Raw genomic sequence first — 18,421 nt, 5'->3', positions numbered from 1 at the left:
CGCTGGGACCTTTAGAACAAAGGAACCTGCCACGGAGATCAACCCCCCGATGACCAATACATCTCCTTATTGTCCACTAACAGCAAAGCTCTCTGTTCATCGACATCCTTGAGCTACTGATCTTTAATATATTCACAACGAAGATTGCAAATAAGCCCCAGGACATTGACATTCCTATACTAGCACTTATCCAACTGAAGGAAAACAGATGTCCAATGCTGTACGTCCCATGATGGAACTGTTAGTATCCTTCTACGAGCTGACCAATCTGGTTACAGCTAGGCGGGCCGGAACTGAAACTTTTCTATCATCATCCAGAAGAATATTTTGTTAAGGCCGGGCTGATGAATATTCTGCCTGGGAAAGATACACGGGTGGTAGCTTGTGTTCACAATCTCCCCCTGATTAGTGCTATCTCAGGAGGTTGACCACGAGACTGTTCTAAACACCCCCTGCTACGCAGTTTCAATTTAGGGTACAAAGCTCTCATGAGTTGGGGTATGGGAGCCGGGAGGGTTAGGGTGGGATGGGAGAGTTGGAAAACCTTTTGGGTGTTGGCATCGTTTATGCCATGGTTACATGCTTATTACTACTCTATGACACATGTTTGCAGGTTCATGGATCAGACAAATTATCAAGGTGCTCAGGTATACGTGCTAGATAACATACGAATTTTCCAGACAAGCATTCGGAGTTGCGCCCCCGCCTCTCGAGGAGCCTGGAGTCCCACGCGATGGTTGGCTCTGAGGTGCCTCGGAGGGTGGTCGTGCAACCCTATGTATTACACTCAGAAATGAATACTTTACGTCTGATATCATGGAATGTTCGGGGGCTTAATTCTAAGATAAAGCGCTCAGTGATGTTTGATTACTTAGCACGCCACAAGCCGCATGTGATCCTTCTCCAGGAGACCCATCTCCAGGGCTCCAGAGTTATGGCCCTTAAAAGAGCTAAAATAGCTTATGCTCTACATTCCACCTATTCTTCCTTTGCCAGGGGGACGTCTATTCTCATTGCCAAATCAGCACCAATCTCCATTAAACACATTAAAATTTACCCAAATGGCTGTTTTGTCATCTTGGTAATGGAACTTTTAGGTAAACCGTATACGGTGATAAACGTCTATATCCCACCACCCTTTACAAGGAAATTTTTTGAGAAGGTGATGGGAACAATACTCGAAATTGCTGAAGGCCCATTAATCATAGCGGGGGATTATAATACGGTGCTAGATAACTCTATGGACAGATTCCGATGTTCTACAATGCCCCCAACTCCCTTAGGATCTTATCTGGCTCAATTTGACCTGGTGGAGGCCTGGAGGTGGAGACATGCTGGCGTGAGGGAGTATTCGTGTCAATCTGACTCCCATAATACCCTATCACGAATTGATCTCTGTTTGGTTTCTTCTAATATACTTCATTTAATAACAGGAATTAAGTACCTACCTAGGGCACTGTCGGACCATTCACCTCTGATGGTGGACCTGGCCTTTGACGCGCCCTCCTCGTACAGAGTGTGGAGGCTGAGCCCGCTCTGGTTGGAGAATCAGGCCGTGGTGGACCAGAGTTCAGCTGATATGAAAATTTACTGGATAAATAACAAACATAGTGCGGACACCCTGGTGGTCTGGGATGCCTTTAAGGCCACCACTCGTGGTTCCTTTGCAGCTGCGATTGGGCAGGCCCGCAAGGCATCACAGTCCAGACTAATGGACGCAGAGGGTGGGCTCAGGGATGCGGAGATTGCGTACTCTGATAACCCTACCTCTGCAACACATGCCACTTGGCGACACAGGGCAAGAGAGCTGGACTTGGTACTAGTGGAGCGTACACAAAAAAAACTCCTATATCAGAGCCAACGTATATTTGAATTCGGAGATAAAAATAGTCGGTTATTAGCATACCTAGCCAGACCAGAATACCAACCATGCAATATTCCCAGAATTAAAAATTCAGCGGGCATAGTGGTGGAACAGAGCGAAGATATTATGGAAGCGTTTGTCGAGTTCTATTCCACCCTATACACAACCAGAGCTCACTATACAATAGTGGAACTAGACGATTACCTCTCGGAAATTTCACTCCCCAAATTAACAGAGCTTCAGACAGTCACACTTGACGCCCCAGTGACGGTAGATGAAATAGAAGACGCAATACAATCCTTTGCTAGACACAAAACTCCAGGCCTTGATGGATTTCCTATTGAGTGGTACATGCACTTTAGGGACCTACTAATACCTCATTTGTTAAGGATGTATAACTTTGCCATTAAAACAGGTCGGTTGCCACCCTCCATGTCAGAAGCACTGATAGTGTTAATCCCCAAGCCTCATAAAGACCACCTCTTATGCGAGTCATACCGACCAATCTCACTTATTAACACTGACGTAAAGATTTTAGCTAAAGTACTTGCTAAACGATTGAATGCGGTGATTACGACCATTGTGGGGGCGGATCAAACAGGATTCATACCTGGAAGGTCAACCTCTATCAATTTACGTAGACTGTATACTAATATGCAGGCAATCCACGATAAAACTGGTACCCGAGCTGTCCTGGCTTTAGATGCTCACAAGGCCTTTGATTCAGTCGAATGGCCATATCTTTTTGAAGTTCTAGCCAAATTTGGGTTTGGCTCTACTTTTATACAGTGGGTACGCCTCCTTTACTCCGAGCCTATTGCTAGACTGAGAGTAAATGCATCCGTATCAAAAGCTTTTCAGATAAAGAGAGGTACAAGACAAGGGTGTCCATTGTCACCACTCCTGTTCGCAATAGCAATAGAACCCCTGGCAGCATTGGTGAGATCCAGTGGGGAAGTTAAGGGACTGACGACTGGGGGCCTAGAAGAAAAAGTATCCTTGTACGCGGACGACATATATTTGGAGGACCCCCAGTCGTCACTCCCAACCCTGCTGGAAATCATCCGGTGGTTTGGCCATTTCTCAGGCTTTCAGGTCAACTGGGATAAATCTTTATTGTTCCAGATTGACCGAGAGACTCAAATAAGACTACCTCAAGATTGCCCAATACAAATAGTCCATAGCTTTAGATACTTGGGGGTCTTGATTGAACAACCTATTTCTTCCTATGCCAAGATTAATTTAGACCCCCTCATTAGTAGATTAAAGAACACATTAAAAACCTGGAATAACCTCCCACTGACGCTCCTAGGAAGAATAAATATCTTTAAAATGATTTACCTCCCGAGATTCCTTTACGTTGTGGGCAACTCACCAATCTATATAACAAAAGCCAAATTTAAGGAAATAGACTCTATAATCACCCAATTTATATGGAAGGGCGGTGTGGTGAGGATTGCCAAACATACCCTACAATTGCCCACCTTAGAGGGGGGACTGGCGCTACCATGTCTCCAAACTTATTATATTGCATCACAACTGGCACATGCCCATTGGTGGTTCTTCCCAGAGGCCAACAATGCAGCTACTGCTCTTGAGGCAGCCATCCTCACCTCATACGAATCCCTCCAAAATCTAATACATCGCATGTCACTAAGGGGGAGAGGGGGAGTAAAGGTTCTAGCCATGACACTACAGATCTTTAAAATATCTAAACTACTACCCCCTAGCTCTAGAGCTGTCTTGTCTCCTAATGCTCCACTATGGGGAAATCCAAGCTTACCAGAATTTACCCAGAGAACTGACGGGGGATATTGGGCAAAGAAAGGGGTTAAAACTATAGCACACCTGTTTTTAGACAATACATTCCGATCTTTTATGGAATTTCAGAGGGATTTTGGGCTCCCACACACGGCATATTTCCAGTATTTACAGATCAGACATACTGCAGCGGCACAATTTGGGCTTCGTAACACAGAGATGCAACCCTCCCAACTTGAGCTTCTACTGACCGACCCTTCTCATGACAAACTTATATCGTCCTATTATAAGACTTTGCTACACTCTACTACTACTAGGCTCACTGCTATTCAACATAAATGGAAATTGGACATACCCGAGCTGACGGAGGAGATTTGGGGGGAAATTTTACCCGTACAGGTCCCCTCTGTCATCTCTTCTAGAGATAAGGTGATCCAGACCAAGTTATTATACAGAGCATACTTCACACCACGATTATTATTTAAACTAAAGAGAGCACCCGATTCCTTATGTCCTCGATGTGGGACGGCTGAGGGCACGTTCTTCCATTTAATATGGGAGTGCGCGCCGATACGGCAATTTTGGTCAGAGGTTACGGCCTTTATCAGCAATATAGCCAGTATACCAAATATCTGTAATCCTCTTAGATGTCTGTTGGGATATATTGATGATGAAGAGTTATCCAAAAACGTTCAATCATTCATACGTATAGTGATGTTTTATGCTAAAAAAACAATAACCATGCATTGGAAATCTAATGTGGTCCCGACCGTGAAACTCTGGCTCACTATTGTCAACCAAGCTATACCATTATATAAGCTGACATATGAGGCAAGGGGATGCCCCAAAAAATTCACTAAAATCTGGAACTCATGGGTGAGTTCAGAGAGTACCATACCCCCTGCTTAATGAGAGAACACAACACTGGTTGTGATATTGTAACTCCCAGCATCTAACATCTGATACCGACAATGTAATGTATTGTGAGATGTGTTGTATGTACTACTGCATAATGTCAATCTGTATACCTGTCCACTGTATTGAACCTTGAATAATGCAATATTTGCTGTGCTCTGTAAACCTGCATAACAATTATTGGTACTGTTTATAAAAACAATAAAAGTTACCTTTAAAAATCTATGTTTATAGTAGGGGTTCGTATCTTTTTAGTTTGCAGCTTTCGTTTATCTATATATATATTTTTATTTATTTATCTATGTGTTTTGATTTCTCTATTTCAATAGTCACATTTCCCTTCACCAGGAGGGTAGGATAAGCACAGGATTTTAACACTTTTTTGACTTTGTTAATTATAAGACTTTGTTAAGGGGGACCTTGCAAGGTCAGTGACAAGGTCCATTTATTCAAGGTGCCCCTCTCCCCTTTCCTAAAACGCAGGAAGAAAGTGCAAAAATAAAACCCATTGGGGAGTTAGATAATATACAGTTTCTTTTTTTTTTTTAAATTTTACACAATGTAACACCTTTCTGCCGATGTAACACATATAGGCAGCCTCACGGAAGTGACCTTCTTTCTGTGAGGCCGCATAAATGCTTATCTTTTTGCTGGGAGCATGCCACACAGCGCCCACACAGCACAGAGACCGGGGTCTCACACCATACTAACGTTCGTAACTGGGATCCCCCAACTCCGAGTCAACTGAGCACTGTGGTAGCCCCTGGCTACCACAGTGGTCAGTGAGTGCGAAACCCGCCCCTGTGTTTTTTTTCTCTTTCTGTGAATAGAGAGGAAAGATACAATGTATGTTTTTCTAGCCTTGCAGAGAGGAAAGAAAATCATTTTTGTAAAAAGATAAAGAAAAAAAAAAAAAACTAGATCAAGGTTTGATCTAGGTCAATGCCAGGGTCAGGGTCAAAGGTTAAGGTCAGGGTCAGTATATTTTGGGCAGGATTTTTTATTTTTTTTTAATTAGCATCAGTATCAGTAAGTTTTAGGAAGGACAAAAAAAAAAAAAAAGCAAAATGCGTACTATTGCTTCTGGGCTGTACTACAGGTACAAGCAACAACTGACATACACATATGTGGTAACATTGCGATCGTCAGGAGCAGGAGAATTTATTTTGGGTTGTTCTTTGGTGATAGGTTATGGTTGGAACAAGAAATCCAAGGTACATTTAACAACCCTCCTTTTTTTTCTTTTTAATCATTTGTATTATTATATATTATATCATTTTATTTATTTATTTATTTATTTATTTATTTATTTATTTATTTTTTTGGGGCCAGTTTTCCTTTTGATAATAGATAAATAAAAAAAAAAAACAGTAGATTTCCATAACCATTTACTAACAAATGAAAGCCCAATTTGACCTGAAAAAACAAGGTATAAACCACCTGGATGCTCAAAGTAGTTAAGTGAGAAGTACGGTTTTACTAACACATGTCAAAATTGAAAAATTGTGCATTGTACTTAGGCATTTATATTTGTTTTATCCTTAGGCGTGAAGGGGTTAAGGATGGAGGGTGGCTCATTGCATAAGCAGACCTCCCCTGAAGTACAAGGTCCATTTTAACTAAAATGTGTTTTATTTGTGCAATACTGTTAAGTACATTAGTATTGTGCCAAGTTTCTAGAAGTCCATTTCTCATTTATTCTCCTCACCTTATAAAAAAGGGTCAGGTACACAGAAGTTTAATCATTGTAGATCTACTGTAGATTTCATGGTAAACCAAATAATGTCTCTGCAAGCATTCAGCTTTTTCTTACCGCAATCTTTAATTTCTTTGAAAAAGATGCGGGGGTCAATGTTTGCATTTGCTGATTTTGCAGGTAGAAATATGTAAGGTTTGCTGAAGTGGTAAAAAAAGAAAAAAAAAAAAAAAAAGAAATATGTACATAGTCTGATAACCTATCAGTATACTGTGTATATAAATGACCAGCTTGGGTCTTCTGCTTCATCTGCTCCAGGTCCCTTGTGTCTACCTTGGTGAGTGCCATTTTAATAAGCACCTTACTTATATTTCTCAATAAATGTATTTCTATGTCTTGGTAGATCCAGTTGCCAAACTACGCTACATTTTAACTTTTTTTTTTAATTGGTTACCTGTTTAGAGTTACAGACTTATGCATGCGTTTGCATTAGTACATGAGCACAAAGAGATGGGGCGCTTTAAAAAAAAAAAAAAAATTAAATTCGTATTTATTTTTTTTTTACACTGTCCCTTATATATATAATCTGATCACTTTTATTGCTGTCACAAACCCCTCCTTTGCACTTGAAAGTATTCAAAACGCCAAGATCAACATTTTTGAATACTGAAATTTTTTAAAAACTGTAGCCGTTGGTTGCTGAGTAAACCCAGAAGTGACGTAGTGACGATGCTTCTGGGTTTCTACAATGGAGATCCAGTCAAAGCCGAACCAAGCTTTGTTCGGGTCTCCAGCCAGCCGGCAGACGTGCCGGCTGGCGGGTTGAGTCTCCTGGTGGGACGGTAGACCAGGGTGGAGTGGCGGAAGGGGGGGGGGACACGACATCCCCTCCCGTTGCTTGTAATAACAGTCGAGTGGCTGCTTAGCTACATCAGTTGTTATTACAAGAAAAAACACAGTAGTGGGGTGATGCCTGCAGCTGCATATCACCCCGGTACAATCAATTGAGCAAAATCACGTACATGTACGTGATTTTGCGGCAAGTGATTATCCACTTGCCGACCGCCCTATAGCAATTTTACTGAGGTCTTTTTGACCCCAGATCTCTGAATAAAGAGGACCTGTCATGCTTATTTCTATTACAAGGAATATTTTACATTTCTTGTAATAGGAATAAAAGTGATAACAAAATTAAAAAAAATAAAGGGGCAGTGTAAAATAAATAATAATAAAAAAAAATGTAAGCGCCCATCCCTCTGGGCTCATGCGCAGAACCAAACGCATACGTAAGTCGTGTACACATATGTAAACGGTGTTCATGTGAGCTATCGCCACGATCGCTGTTAGAGCAAGAGTAATAATTCTAGAACTAGACCTCCTCTGTAACTCTAAACAGGTAACCTGTAAACATTTTTAAAGCGTCTACTATGGAGATTTTTAAGTACCGTAGTTTGTCGCCATTCCACGAGCGTGCACAATTTTAACTACTTCAGCCCCAGAAAGGATTTGCCTCCTTAATGACCAGGCCATTTTTTGCAATACGGCACTGTGGTATTTTTTGCTGACAATTGCGTGGTCGTGCGACTCTGTACCCAAATAAAATTGAAATTCTATTTTTTCCCCACAAATAAAGCTTTCTTTTGGTGGTACTTGATCACCGTTGCGGTTTTTATTTTTTGCGCTATAAACAAAAAAAAGATTGACAATTTTGAAAAAAAAACATATTTTTTTATTTTCTGCTATAAAACACACCCAATACATTTAAAAAAAAAAATCTAATTTCTTCATCAATTTAGGCCAATTGTTATTCTGCTACATATTTTTTGTAAAAAAAATCCCAAACAGCGTATATTGATTGGTTTGCGCAAACGCTATAGCGCCGACAAAATAGGGGATAGGTTTATGGCATTTTTATTTATTTTATTTTTTTACCAGTAATGGCGGTGATCAACGATTTTTAGCAAGACTGTGACACTGCGGCGGATCGATCACCTAACTGACATTTTTGACACTTTTTTGGGAACCAGTGACATTATTACAGTGATCGGTGCTAAAAATATGCACTGACATTGTACTAATGACACTGGCAGGGAAGGGGTTAACATCAGGGGCGATCAAGGGGTTAACTGTGTTCCTTCAGTGTGTTTCTAACTGTGTGGGGGAAAGGGCTGCCTGGGACAACACACAGATCCATCTTCCTGCATAGCATAGTTTAACTGCGGCGGCCGGTCGGCAAGTGGTTAAAGCATGACATGTTAGGTATCTATTTACTCGGCATAACATCATCTTTTACATTATACCAAAAAATTGGGCTAACTTTTTAGCAGAGACCCTAGAAAATAAAATGTGAGGAGAGGAGAGCCGATCAGCGGCATTACATTAAAGAAATATAGTGTCAAAATACAGTGCTCACCAATGCCAGCATATAGTGCCCACCAGTGGCAGCAATCAGTGCCCACCACGGCCCAGCTATGCCAGTCAGTGCTGGCAATCAGTGCCATCTACCACTGCTGTCTATCAATGCCCATCACTGCTGTCCATCAATGCTCATCAGTGCCACCCATCAATGCCCATATGTACCGCCAATCCGTGCCCGCCAATGCTGCCTATTAGTGCCCATCAGTGCCACCTATTAGGGCCCATAAGTGCAGCATATTAATGCCTCCTCCTCAGTGCCACCTCATCGGTGCCCATAAGTGCCACCTTATCAATGCCCACCAGTTCAGCCTATCAGTGCCCATCATTGCCGCCTCATCAGCGCACATCAGTGAAGGTGAAAAATTATTTAGTTACAAAATTTACTGACAGAAAAAAAGTAAAAAACATTTATTTTAAAAAAATTTTGATCTTTTTTTTGTAAAAAATAAAAAACCCAGCAGTGATTAAATACCACCAAAAGAAAGCTCTATTTGTGTGGAGAAAATGATAACAAATCTGTTTGGGTACAGTGTTGTATGACCGCGCAATTGTCATTCAAAGTGCGACAGCGCTGAAAGCTGAAAAATGGCTTGGGCATGAAGGGGGTGTTAGTGCCTGGTAGGCAAGTGGTTACAGTGACTTTGTGCTATTGGGTGAATGTTTTGAGGCACTGTGCTATATGTATTTCCTTTTAGCTGACTATTATGTCAGGTTCACACCAATGCGTTTTCTGTGACTCACATTTGTGTGGGCACAGCAGCCTATTCATTTAACCACTTGACGTCCGCACTATAGCCAAAAGACGGCTACAGCTCGGACTTAATTTGCCGGGAGGGCGTCCCTGGAAGTCCTCCTGTGCTCGAGTGGCCTGCGCGCCCCCTGCAGGGTGCGCTCTGTGATCAGTGAGTCTATGAGACTCGCCTGATCACAGATCGGAGTAAGGGGTCGATCCTGACCCCCTTACCACGTGATCAGCTGTCAGCCAATGACAGCTGATCATGTGATTTAAGCAGAGCCGGTAATCGGCTATTTTTCCTCATCCACGCTGATGGAGTGAGGAGGAAAAAAAAGCCAATCACCGGCGGCTGCGAGAGGGACATCGGTCCCAATCGTGGAGGTGTCACCTACCAGTGCCCACCAGCGCCACCTACAAGTGCCCACAGTACCACCCACCAGTGCCCTCAGTGCCACCTATCAGTGCCCACAGTGCCACCAATAAATCACCAATCAGTGCGTCATTACCAGTGCCACCCACCAGTGCTACCCCTCAGTGCCGTCTTATCTGTGCCCATCAGTGCAGCCCATCAGTGCCCATTAGTGCAGCCTCATCAGCAAATATCAATGAAGGAGAAAAATTACCCGTTTGCAAAATTTTATAATAAACTATGAAACTTGTTTTTTTTCTTTTTTTCAAAAATTTTTTTTTTGTTTGTTTAGCAAAAAATAAAAACCCAAATGGTGATTAAATACCACCAAAAGAAAGCTCCATTTGTGTGAAAAAAATGATAAAAATGTCATTTGGGTACAGTGTAGCACGACCGTGCAATTGTCATTCAAAGTGCGACAGCGCTGAAAGCTAAAAATTGGTCTGGGCTTCTGTACCTGCAGGAAGTTCAGGAAAAAGGTCCCTGCACCTCCATGAAAATGCAGCCGAAGGGAAATCGCAATTTTTACACCATGCAATTTCCCACATCTGAAAATGTGCTGCATCTTCAGATACGCAAAGGTGCCAATAACAATGAATGACAGCCTTGTGTGTCTGTAAAAAAAAAAAAAAGGGATTTCACATACAGGTGGTTGTGTGTGTGTGTGTGTGTTTGTGTGTGTGTGTACACGCTGTCCCACACATGCAACCACCCGCAACATTGTGAACCTAGCCTTGGGCTCGCAGTTTGGGGGCAATAAAACATGCTGCTGAGCCTTAATTTACCACTCTCTATCACTCCCCCCATTTAAGTCGAAGAGGCAGCAGCTGGAGGTATACAGATGCCAGTTCTGCAATATTTTGATTTGCAGTTGCGGCAGGAATTATACCCCCCACCCTCATCACTTTCAGCACACACTACCGTGTGAATGGGGCCACATTGCAACCTCCCCGCAACGACATGCAATGCACACAGTTGTAGTGCAGCTTGGGGGGGTTTAAAACCGGTGGTGAGGAGGCAACATATTGCCAACATGTACCTACTGTGGTCAGAAGAAAGAGGACGCCTGCTGAAAACACACCTCAGTGTCAGCACAGTGCCACTGGGGAGTGAGGGCAGACTGCCTTCTCCTTGTCATGTGACATATATCATATTCTCATAGAGAAACAGCTTTCATTCCCAGCAGGTGCTACACTGAGACCAAGATGTGAACTATGAGTACACTGGGGGGGGGGGGGGGGGGCAGTTTGCCATCTTTGCCCAGGGCGCTGGATGACCTTGTCCCGGCACTGCCGTAAGAGATCTGTTCTGGGGATAGAGCCAGTGCGGGAACTAAGTGGGGAGTATCCTTGAATTCAGTAATTATTCCTGCTGGCTGCGGCTTCCTCTGCTGTGCACTCTCTCCCTCTGCCTTTACCCCTGCAAGGTGCCTGCCACCCCCCCCCCCTTTTCACCAGCCAGTGAATGCTTTGCAGTCATTGGTTGCTAGGACTGCCGGTGTCCTAGCAACCAATAACATGTGTGCATGCACATGTGGGATTTTCTTAGAGCCGCTCCACCTCCCAGGCAGCTCCAAACCAAACACACTTGGCCGGTTCCCTTCCTAACTCCAGCCGGTTCCCCCTCACACAGGTCTCCAGTGACTGTCCCTCCTGCCAGTAAGGCATAGACAATACAACAGAATGGAAAGCTAGAATGGGGGGGTCTCTCTCTCTAAAAGAGGTCTCTATGGGGGAGGGGGCACTGATATAAGGGAACTCTATAAGGGAGCTAGGGAGGGTCTCTAATGGGGGGTGCTGACAGCTGCTCTAAAAAAAAAAAAATGCTGCATGCCATTATAGTGTTTGGGTTTGGCTTGAAGAAAAGGTGGCAATCCTAGAGGTAACGCAGTGCCGTATTGCAAAAAATGGCCTGTTCATGAAAGGAGGTTAATCTTCCTGGAGCTGAAGTGGTTAATAATGGGGTGGGGGCATCAGCATAACTTTGGCAAAAGACTCATATTTTTTTTTTTCTTCCTCTGTAGATCAGCTGTGTTTAAAATATGAAAGCTCTGCGGGTTTTCGGTGTTCTTCTTCTCCATGTGGCTTTAGTGATGTCAAGCACACAGATATGCCAAGATGTGGAAAAGAGCGGCTGTTCCATCATTACGTGTGGAGCTCCTGGAAAAGATGGAGAGAAAGGAGAGAAAGGAGAGCGAGGTATAAATCTTAAAGTGACTTTGGAATAGTTTGGGGTAATTTTAAATTTTTACACCAATATGTTTTATTTTTTAAAATCGTTCTTATATGTTTATGTATATGCTCTTTACATAAAATAGCAAAGAGGAACTGTGATGTATTGAACCTGGACAGGTTTTATAAATGAATGGGGAGCTCCAAAATGGGGTGGAGGATACTGGGGGGTTAGTAAGTCGGAAGTTGGGCTTAAAAAAAAAAGATGCCCGGGGTCACCTCACTTTCACTGTGCTAAATTGTATACTATGATTAAACAGGAATAATTGGACTCCCTGGATTTCCAGGACACCCCGGGCCACCAGGAGACTGCAAGGATTCAGGTAGGATGGAGCATTGTGCTCAAGAGTTTTTGCTTTAAATTTTCTATTTAAATTCAGATCTATAACTGGAAGATATGATTTTTATTAAGCGCTGAACAAATTATTATTTTTTTTTAGCTTTGAAGTACAGGGGAAAGGTTAGAACCTCTGTTAGACACTACAAGCCTATGTCCCCTTTAACCACTTAAGGACCAGGCCTATTTTTCAAACTTGTTGTTTACAAGTTAAAATCATTTTTTTTTGCTAGAAATTTACTTAGAACCCCCAAACATTATATTATACACAAATACATACATACATACATACATACATACATTTTTTTTCCGACACCCTAGAGAATAAAATGGCAGTCATTGCAATACTTTATGTCACACCGTATTTGCGCAGCAGTCTTACAAATGCAATTTTTTGGGGAAAAATACACTTTTTGAAATTTAAAAAAATAAGAAAACAGTAAAGTTAGCCCCATTTTTTTAAATATATATATTTTTTTTTTTATTCCATAAAAGTTTTATTGTGAACAAAGTGTTGTTACACAGTTTTACAAACAATATGTGAATAGACAACATAAACCTTATTGACATGACTTATCTCACTGAAGTATAGCGAGTCAGATATATGTTTAACAGTAAATCAAACAGAAGTATAAAGGCGTAAAACAGCCTCGAACTCGAGGTTTACCTCATCATCTGAGATCAGGAACCATCTTATACAGGAGTGTCACTTTGATTATGGTTTCAAAATTAGGGTCTAATTGGAGAAGTGGCAGTGTGTAGTTAGATATAAGTCCGTTTGTTTATTCCTGAGCACGTGTGGGAGTATCGGGCTTGTAAGGTGGGGTATGTCTGTATGGGGAGTTAGTCTCGTCAGTTTTTAAGATGTGAGGATTAAATGGCAAATTATACACATAAGTTAGGGTAGTCATGGGGATAGGTAGATGGTTAACGTCGTCTGTTCGGTTGGGGTAGGGATGTAGAAAGGGGAATAGACATAGAAGTGAGTGGGATTGAGGGATAAAGTGAAAGACAGACATGGGGAAGGGAAAGAGGGAGCTGGGGCATCCCCTCCCCAGTCTCCACCGAGCTTCAAGATCATGCAAGATTTCGTGGGAAGATCCCTGTCTGAAGGGGGATTCCCCCCGGGATCCGCATTAGGGCGGGAATGAGCGAATCAGCAAGTTTTGATGAGAAAGTGCGTATCTCAAAGGAGTTATTTGGCTTATTTCAGTCAGTCAATGTGGGAAGATTCGGGACGGTTTGGCCTCATGATGGAGGTATATCTCTCTGTGGTGCGGAAGTGGGTCCAACAAGCCCACGTTCGGGAGTATTTTGATGGCGAGTCTTTTTTTAATTTTATATTGTGAAAGATAATGTTACGCTGAGTAAATTGATATACAACATGTCATGCTTCAAAATTATTCGTGGAATGGCGACAAACTTTGACCCTTAAAAATCTCCATAGGTGACGTTTAAAAATTTCTACAGGTTACCAGTTTTGAGTTACAGAGGAAGTCTTTTGCTAGAACTATTGCTCTCACTCTAACGATCGCGGTAATACCTCAAATGTGTGGTTTGAACACCATTTAAATATGCGGGCGCGACCTACATATGCGTTCGCTTCTGCGCGTGAGCATGGAGGGACAGGGCGTTTAAGTAAGAAAAAAAATTCTTATTTATTTTACTTTTATTTTTTTTTACACTGTCTTTTTAAAAAAAAAAAATAATTAATTTGGATCACTTTTATTCCTATTACAAGGAATGTAAACATCCCTTGTAATAGAAAAAAAACTAAAATGTCGCCACAGTACAAACACCCCCCAAATGACCCCTTTTTAGAACGTAGATAACCCAAGTTATTTTTTGAGAGCATGTTGAGTCCATGGAAAATGTTATTTTTTGCCACAAGTTTTTTGAAAATGAGAAAAAAAAATGTTTTTTTTTTTACTTGAGATATTTCTCATACTTGCCATGGGTATATGTGGAATTACACCCCAAAACACATTCTGCTACTTCTCCTGAGTATGGGGATACCATGTGTTGAAGAATTGTTGGCAGCCTAGCCACGTACAGGGGCCCAAAATCCAATGACCACCCTCAGCCTTTCAAGGGGTGTTAAATACGCATTGGATTTCCTATTTATCACATTTTTGGAGGCCCTAAAATACCGAAAGAGTATAAACATCCCCCAAATGACCCCCTTTTGGAAAGTAGACACCCCAAGAAATTTGCTGCTGAGAAGCATGTTGAGTCTTTGGAAGATCTTATTTTTTGCCACATGTTTTTGAAAAAATTAAAGATGAAAAGATTTTTTACAGAGTTGTCACTTTGCTGAGATATTTCTCTCTTTCAAATATTGTATTGTGTTTTACAAGGTACAATAAATTTATAAATAATAAGAGCATATTTTTAATACAATATAAAGTCAAAACATACAACAAAGCTTCTCAAATGAAAACAGATAGGTCAGGTGAAATCATTCAAGATTGTATACTGATAGACTACATATCAAGTGATGCTTCTTTTCAATATTTGTTTTACAATATTGGTAATAATAAGCATTAAATAAAGAATAAATCACTACACAAAGCTGTAATACAAAATCAATAAACAAATATAGATATGAATATGAGTTGGGGACAATGATGAGAAAGGGATGATAGGTCAAGATATTGTGGGATAGTAGGGGATAGATTATTCTGACCAGGGTCAAGGTCCGACTCCATGGCTTGGCGGTTCCTGGTAAAAAGAATTAAGAATACCAACCATCCCAAGTGTCAACATTTGTTATAGGACCTAGGGGGAAGTTGGGCATAGGGGTGAGAAAAGGGATGGAGGGGTTTCCAGAGAGTATTGTTAAATTGAAGAGTGTGAATCAGAAAGATAAAGTAGGAGTTATATACCTTTTAGGTTTATAATAACAAACTAACTATCTAAACCCGGAGGAGGGTGATGTTCGATCCATGGTTTCCATAAAGATTCAAATTGGGGTATTTTGTCAAGAAAGATTACTTCAATTTTTGCATGGATCATAGCTTGAGTCACTCTTTGTTTAACAGATTGTATGCAAAGGGAGTTGTTTTTCATGCTTTTGCTATGGTATGTTTAGCCGCTGTGGTTACAAAGAGTAAGGGATTAAAGAAGAAGAAGTTGTATGTGAAAGTAATTGGGCATACAAATCTGAAATAAGTCCACGTCTGTGTGGGTCTGATTTGCAGCTTTGTTCAAAAACAGAGAATTTAGGGAGTGTGGCATCAAAAGGTTTGTAATGGAGCAAAGAAATTTTGATTTGAAGGTATTGGAAGGTTTCCATATGTGGAAGATCATGTTGTTCACATAAGGTTGGGAAGGGTATTATACTAGAGGATTGAAAGAACTGGTGGATTGGTGTCAAACCTGCTTCAGACCATGCTGAAAAGGATTTTGGGGATGACCAAGCCGGGTAGAAGGAGGGGTTATGGAGGAAGGAATGAAGAGGGTTTTGTCGAGATTGGAATCCAAAGCGAGTTTTCAATCTATTCCAGATGGAAAGGCTATGCTTGGTTTAGGGATTGGTGATAGTTCTTCGCTGAGTGGGGGTAAGCCACAAGTGATATGCGGTGGAGAGGGAGATCATTTCTTTGGTGGTATGGTATTTGGTCAATTGAGCCAATTGGGCTGCATAATAATATTTTGTAAAATCAGGTAAGCCAAGACCTCCTCTGATTTTTGGGTATGTTTTGGTAATCAAGCTCTAAATTTGTTCCAAATGTATTGAATAGTTTTATGTTGGAGAATGCGTAGAAAGTGTGAAGGGACCGTTATAGGAAGTACTCTAAAAAGATAAAGGATCTTGGGTGGCAATCCATCTCAGGAAGTGTACACTGAATCCCATCCCCATCGAAGAAGGATTGAGTTTAAATGGGGCCAAGATAATGAATCAAATGCCTTTCTTATGTCCATTGACAGGAAGCAGGTAGGGATGCAGTGGGCTCGTGTTGTATGAGCTAAAAGTGTAACTCGACGTATATTATCTCCTACTTGTCTAGAAGGGATAAACCCAGTTTGGTCTCGACGAATTAGGGTACCTATAATAGGGTTGAGTCTGTTAGAGAGGATTTTAGCCAATAGTTTAATATCTATATTGAGTATTGATATTGGCCTGTAATTAGACCAAGATATATTGTCTGTGTTCGGTTTTGGAATCATAGAAATGGAGGCAATGAGGGATTCTGAACGGAAGGAGTAACTTGTGAGAAGGGAATTGAAGGCTTCAACCATGAGTGGAGACAATATTGTAGTAAATTGTTCATAATAGGTGGCTGAAAAGCTATCTATGCCTAGGCGTTTACGTGGTTTTAGTGATTTTATTGCTGTCTGTATTTCTATTTTGGTGATTGGCTTGTCTAGGGTTTCTTGTTGGGAAATGGAGAGGGAGGAGAGGTGAATTGAGGACAGGAGGGTGTTTCATCGAGATTGGTCAAATTCATGGAAATCTCTATAAAGTTCATAGTTTTCTGTGAAATTCATGTAGGATTTTTAGTGGGTTGCTGATATAAATATCTTTGGTCAGTTTTAATCTAATGGGTTTCGGGTTATGTTTTCTTCGCAATGCAAGGGCTAAGAAGGTGTCAGATGTATTAGCTTTCATATAGAAAGTGTGTTTAGATTTTCAGAGAATCTTTTCCGCCGATTCTATCAAGAATAGATCAAGTTCCAAACGTGCTTTGTCATATTGTAGTTTTGTTGACAGAGAGGGAGCAGTTTGGAAATTCTCCGAAGTTTCATAGAATGCATTTTCTAACCTGTCGCTTCTGTTTATGAAAGTGAGATTCTTGACTTGTACAAACCCCTCTGATACATGGTTTAAGAGCTTCCCAGCGAGTCAGGGAGTTTGTATCATTAGTATTGTTAAAGATAATCTTTTATAGCTTTCTCAATTATCTGTCTATATGAGGAATTTGCCAATAAAAGATCATTTATGTACCAGGTTCTGTGGTTCGGTCGTGGGATTAGTGAGGAAAGAGATGTCGTGACCATATTATGATCAGACCACGTACATGGTAAAATGAGTGAATCCAGAATATATGCTGCCATGTTAATATTAACAAAGAGTTGGTCTATGCGGGAGAATTGTTTATGGGGATGGGAATAATGGGTATATTGTCATCTAGCTGGGTTTTGTTCTCTCCATGTGTCAAGAAGGGAATATTGATTAAGAAGTTGATATGAGCGATGGTGAGCATTAGTCAGAGTTGGGGCTTTGTCTAGAAATGGGTATATTGTTTGATTTGAATCTCCACCTAGTATGAGAGTGCCTCATTTATGATTTTCCACCACAGAAAACAAATGGAAGAGAAATGAAAATGGATTTTTGTTGGGAGCATAAAAAGAGACTATTGTGACTTCAGTATCTTGTAGGAGACCAGATAATAATATAAATATATATACCTTCAGGGTCTTTGAGTTCTGTTTGGAGCATAAATGGTGTTGTATGATAAGCAATGAATACACCTCTTTGTTTGGTGTCAGTTGAAGAGGTGTAAACCTGAGGGTATTTACGACTAAAGAATTTTGGATATGATTGAGATGAAAAGTGTGTCTCCTTGAAGGTAGACTACAAGTGCATTTATTTTTGAAAAGGATCGAAAAACTTTAGTGCATTTTGGGGGTGAGTTAAGACCCTGTACATTAAGCGTTATCATATTTAGAGGGGCCATCATTTAATTTGAAAAGAGTCAAGTGTTTTGTAAATAGTTTGTGTGACTATCTCTCTGGAAAAATAGGGGGACAATGGGGGGTGAAAGGTTTGGAAAAAGTAAGGATTGAGAAGGGGATTAGTCAGTATACTGTCAATTTGTATTTATTCAATGAAATAAGAAGCTTTTATTTCAAAAGAGGAGAAGGTGGCTCCTAAATGGAGCTACTTGTAGTATCCAAGGGGTGGTGAAAAAACACCAACTAGTGGGTACGATTTGTCCAAAGAGTGTCCAAATCAAACCGTAGGGCACTCAAGGAAGTAATGGAGGTGCAGTGGCTATCTCCGGGACTGCCATCAAACAGGTGATTTAAGAAGCACACTTTATAACAATC

The 18,421-nt window shown here is 41.1% G+C and overlaps 1 protein-coding gene across 1 annotated transcript in view; it reads left to right on the top strand.

Annotated features, from left to right (window-relative positions):
• Nucleotides 1-6,430: 6,430 nt before the first annotated feature.
• LOC141106434 (pulmonary surfactant-associated protein D-like) overlaps nt 6,431-18,421 on the top strand; it is a 53,432-nt gene continuing 41,441 nt past the window's right edge. Inside the window, exons 1-3 of the mRNA XM_073597214.1 lie at nt 6,431-6,573; nt 11,823-11,997; nt 12,291-12,353. Of these exons, the coding sequence (XP_073453315.1) occupies nt 11,841-11,997; nt 12,291-12,353 (220 nt within the window). The 5' untranslated portion in view covers nt 6,431-6,573; nt 11,823-11,840. The remainder of the gene's footprint in view (nt 6,574-11,822; nt 11,998-12,290; nt 12,354-18,421) is intronic.

Source organism: Aquarana catesbeiana, linkage group LG08 (assembly GCF_042186555.1).
Source record: "Aquarana catesbeiana isolate 2022-GZ linkage group LG08, ASM4218655v1, whole genome shotgun sequence".
Lineage (NCBI taxonomy): Eukaryota > Metazoa > Chordata > Amphibia > Anura > Ranidae > Aquarana > Aquarana catesbeiana.
The sequence above is the reverse complement of the archived record's forward strand: the minus strand, read 5'-3'. Positions and strand labels throughout refer to the sequence as shown.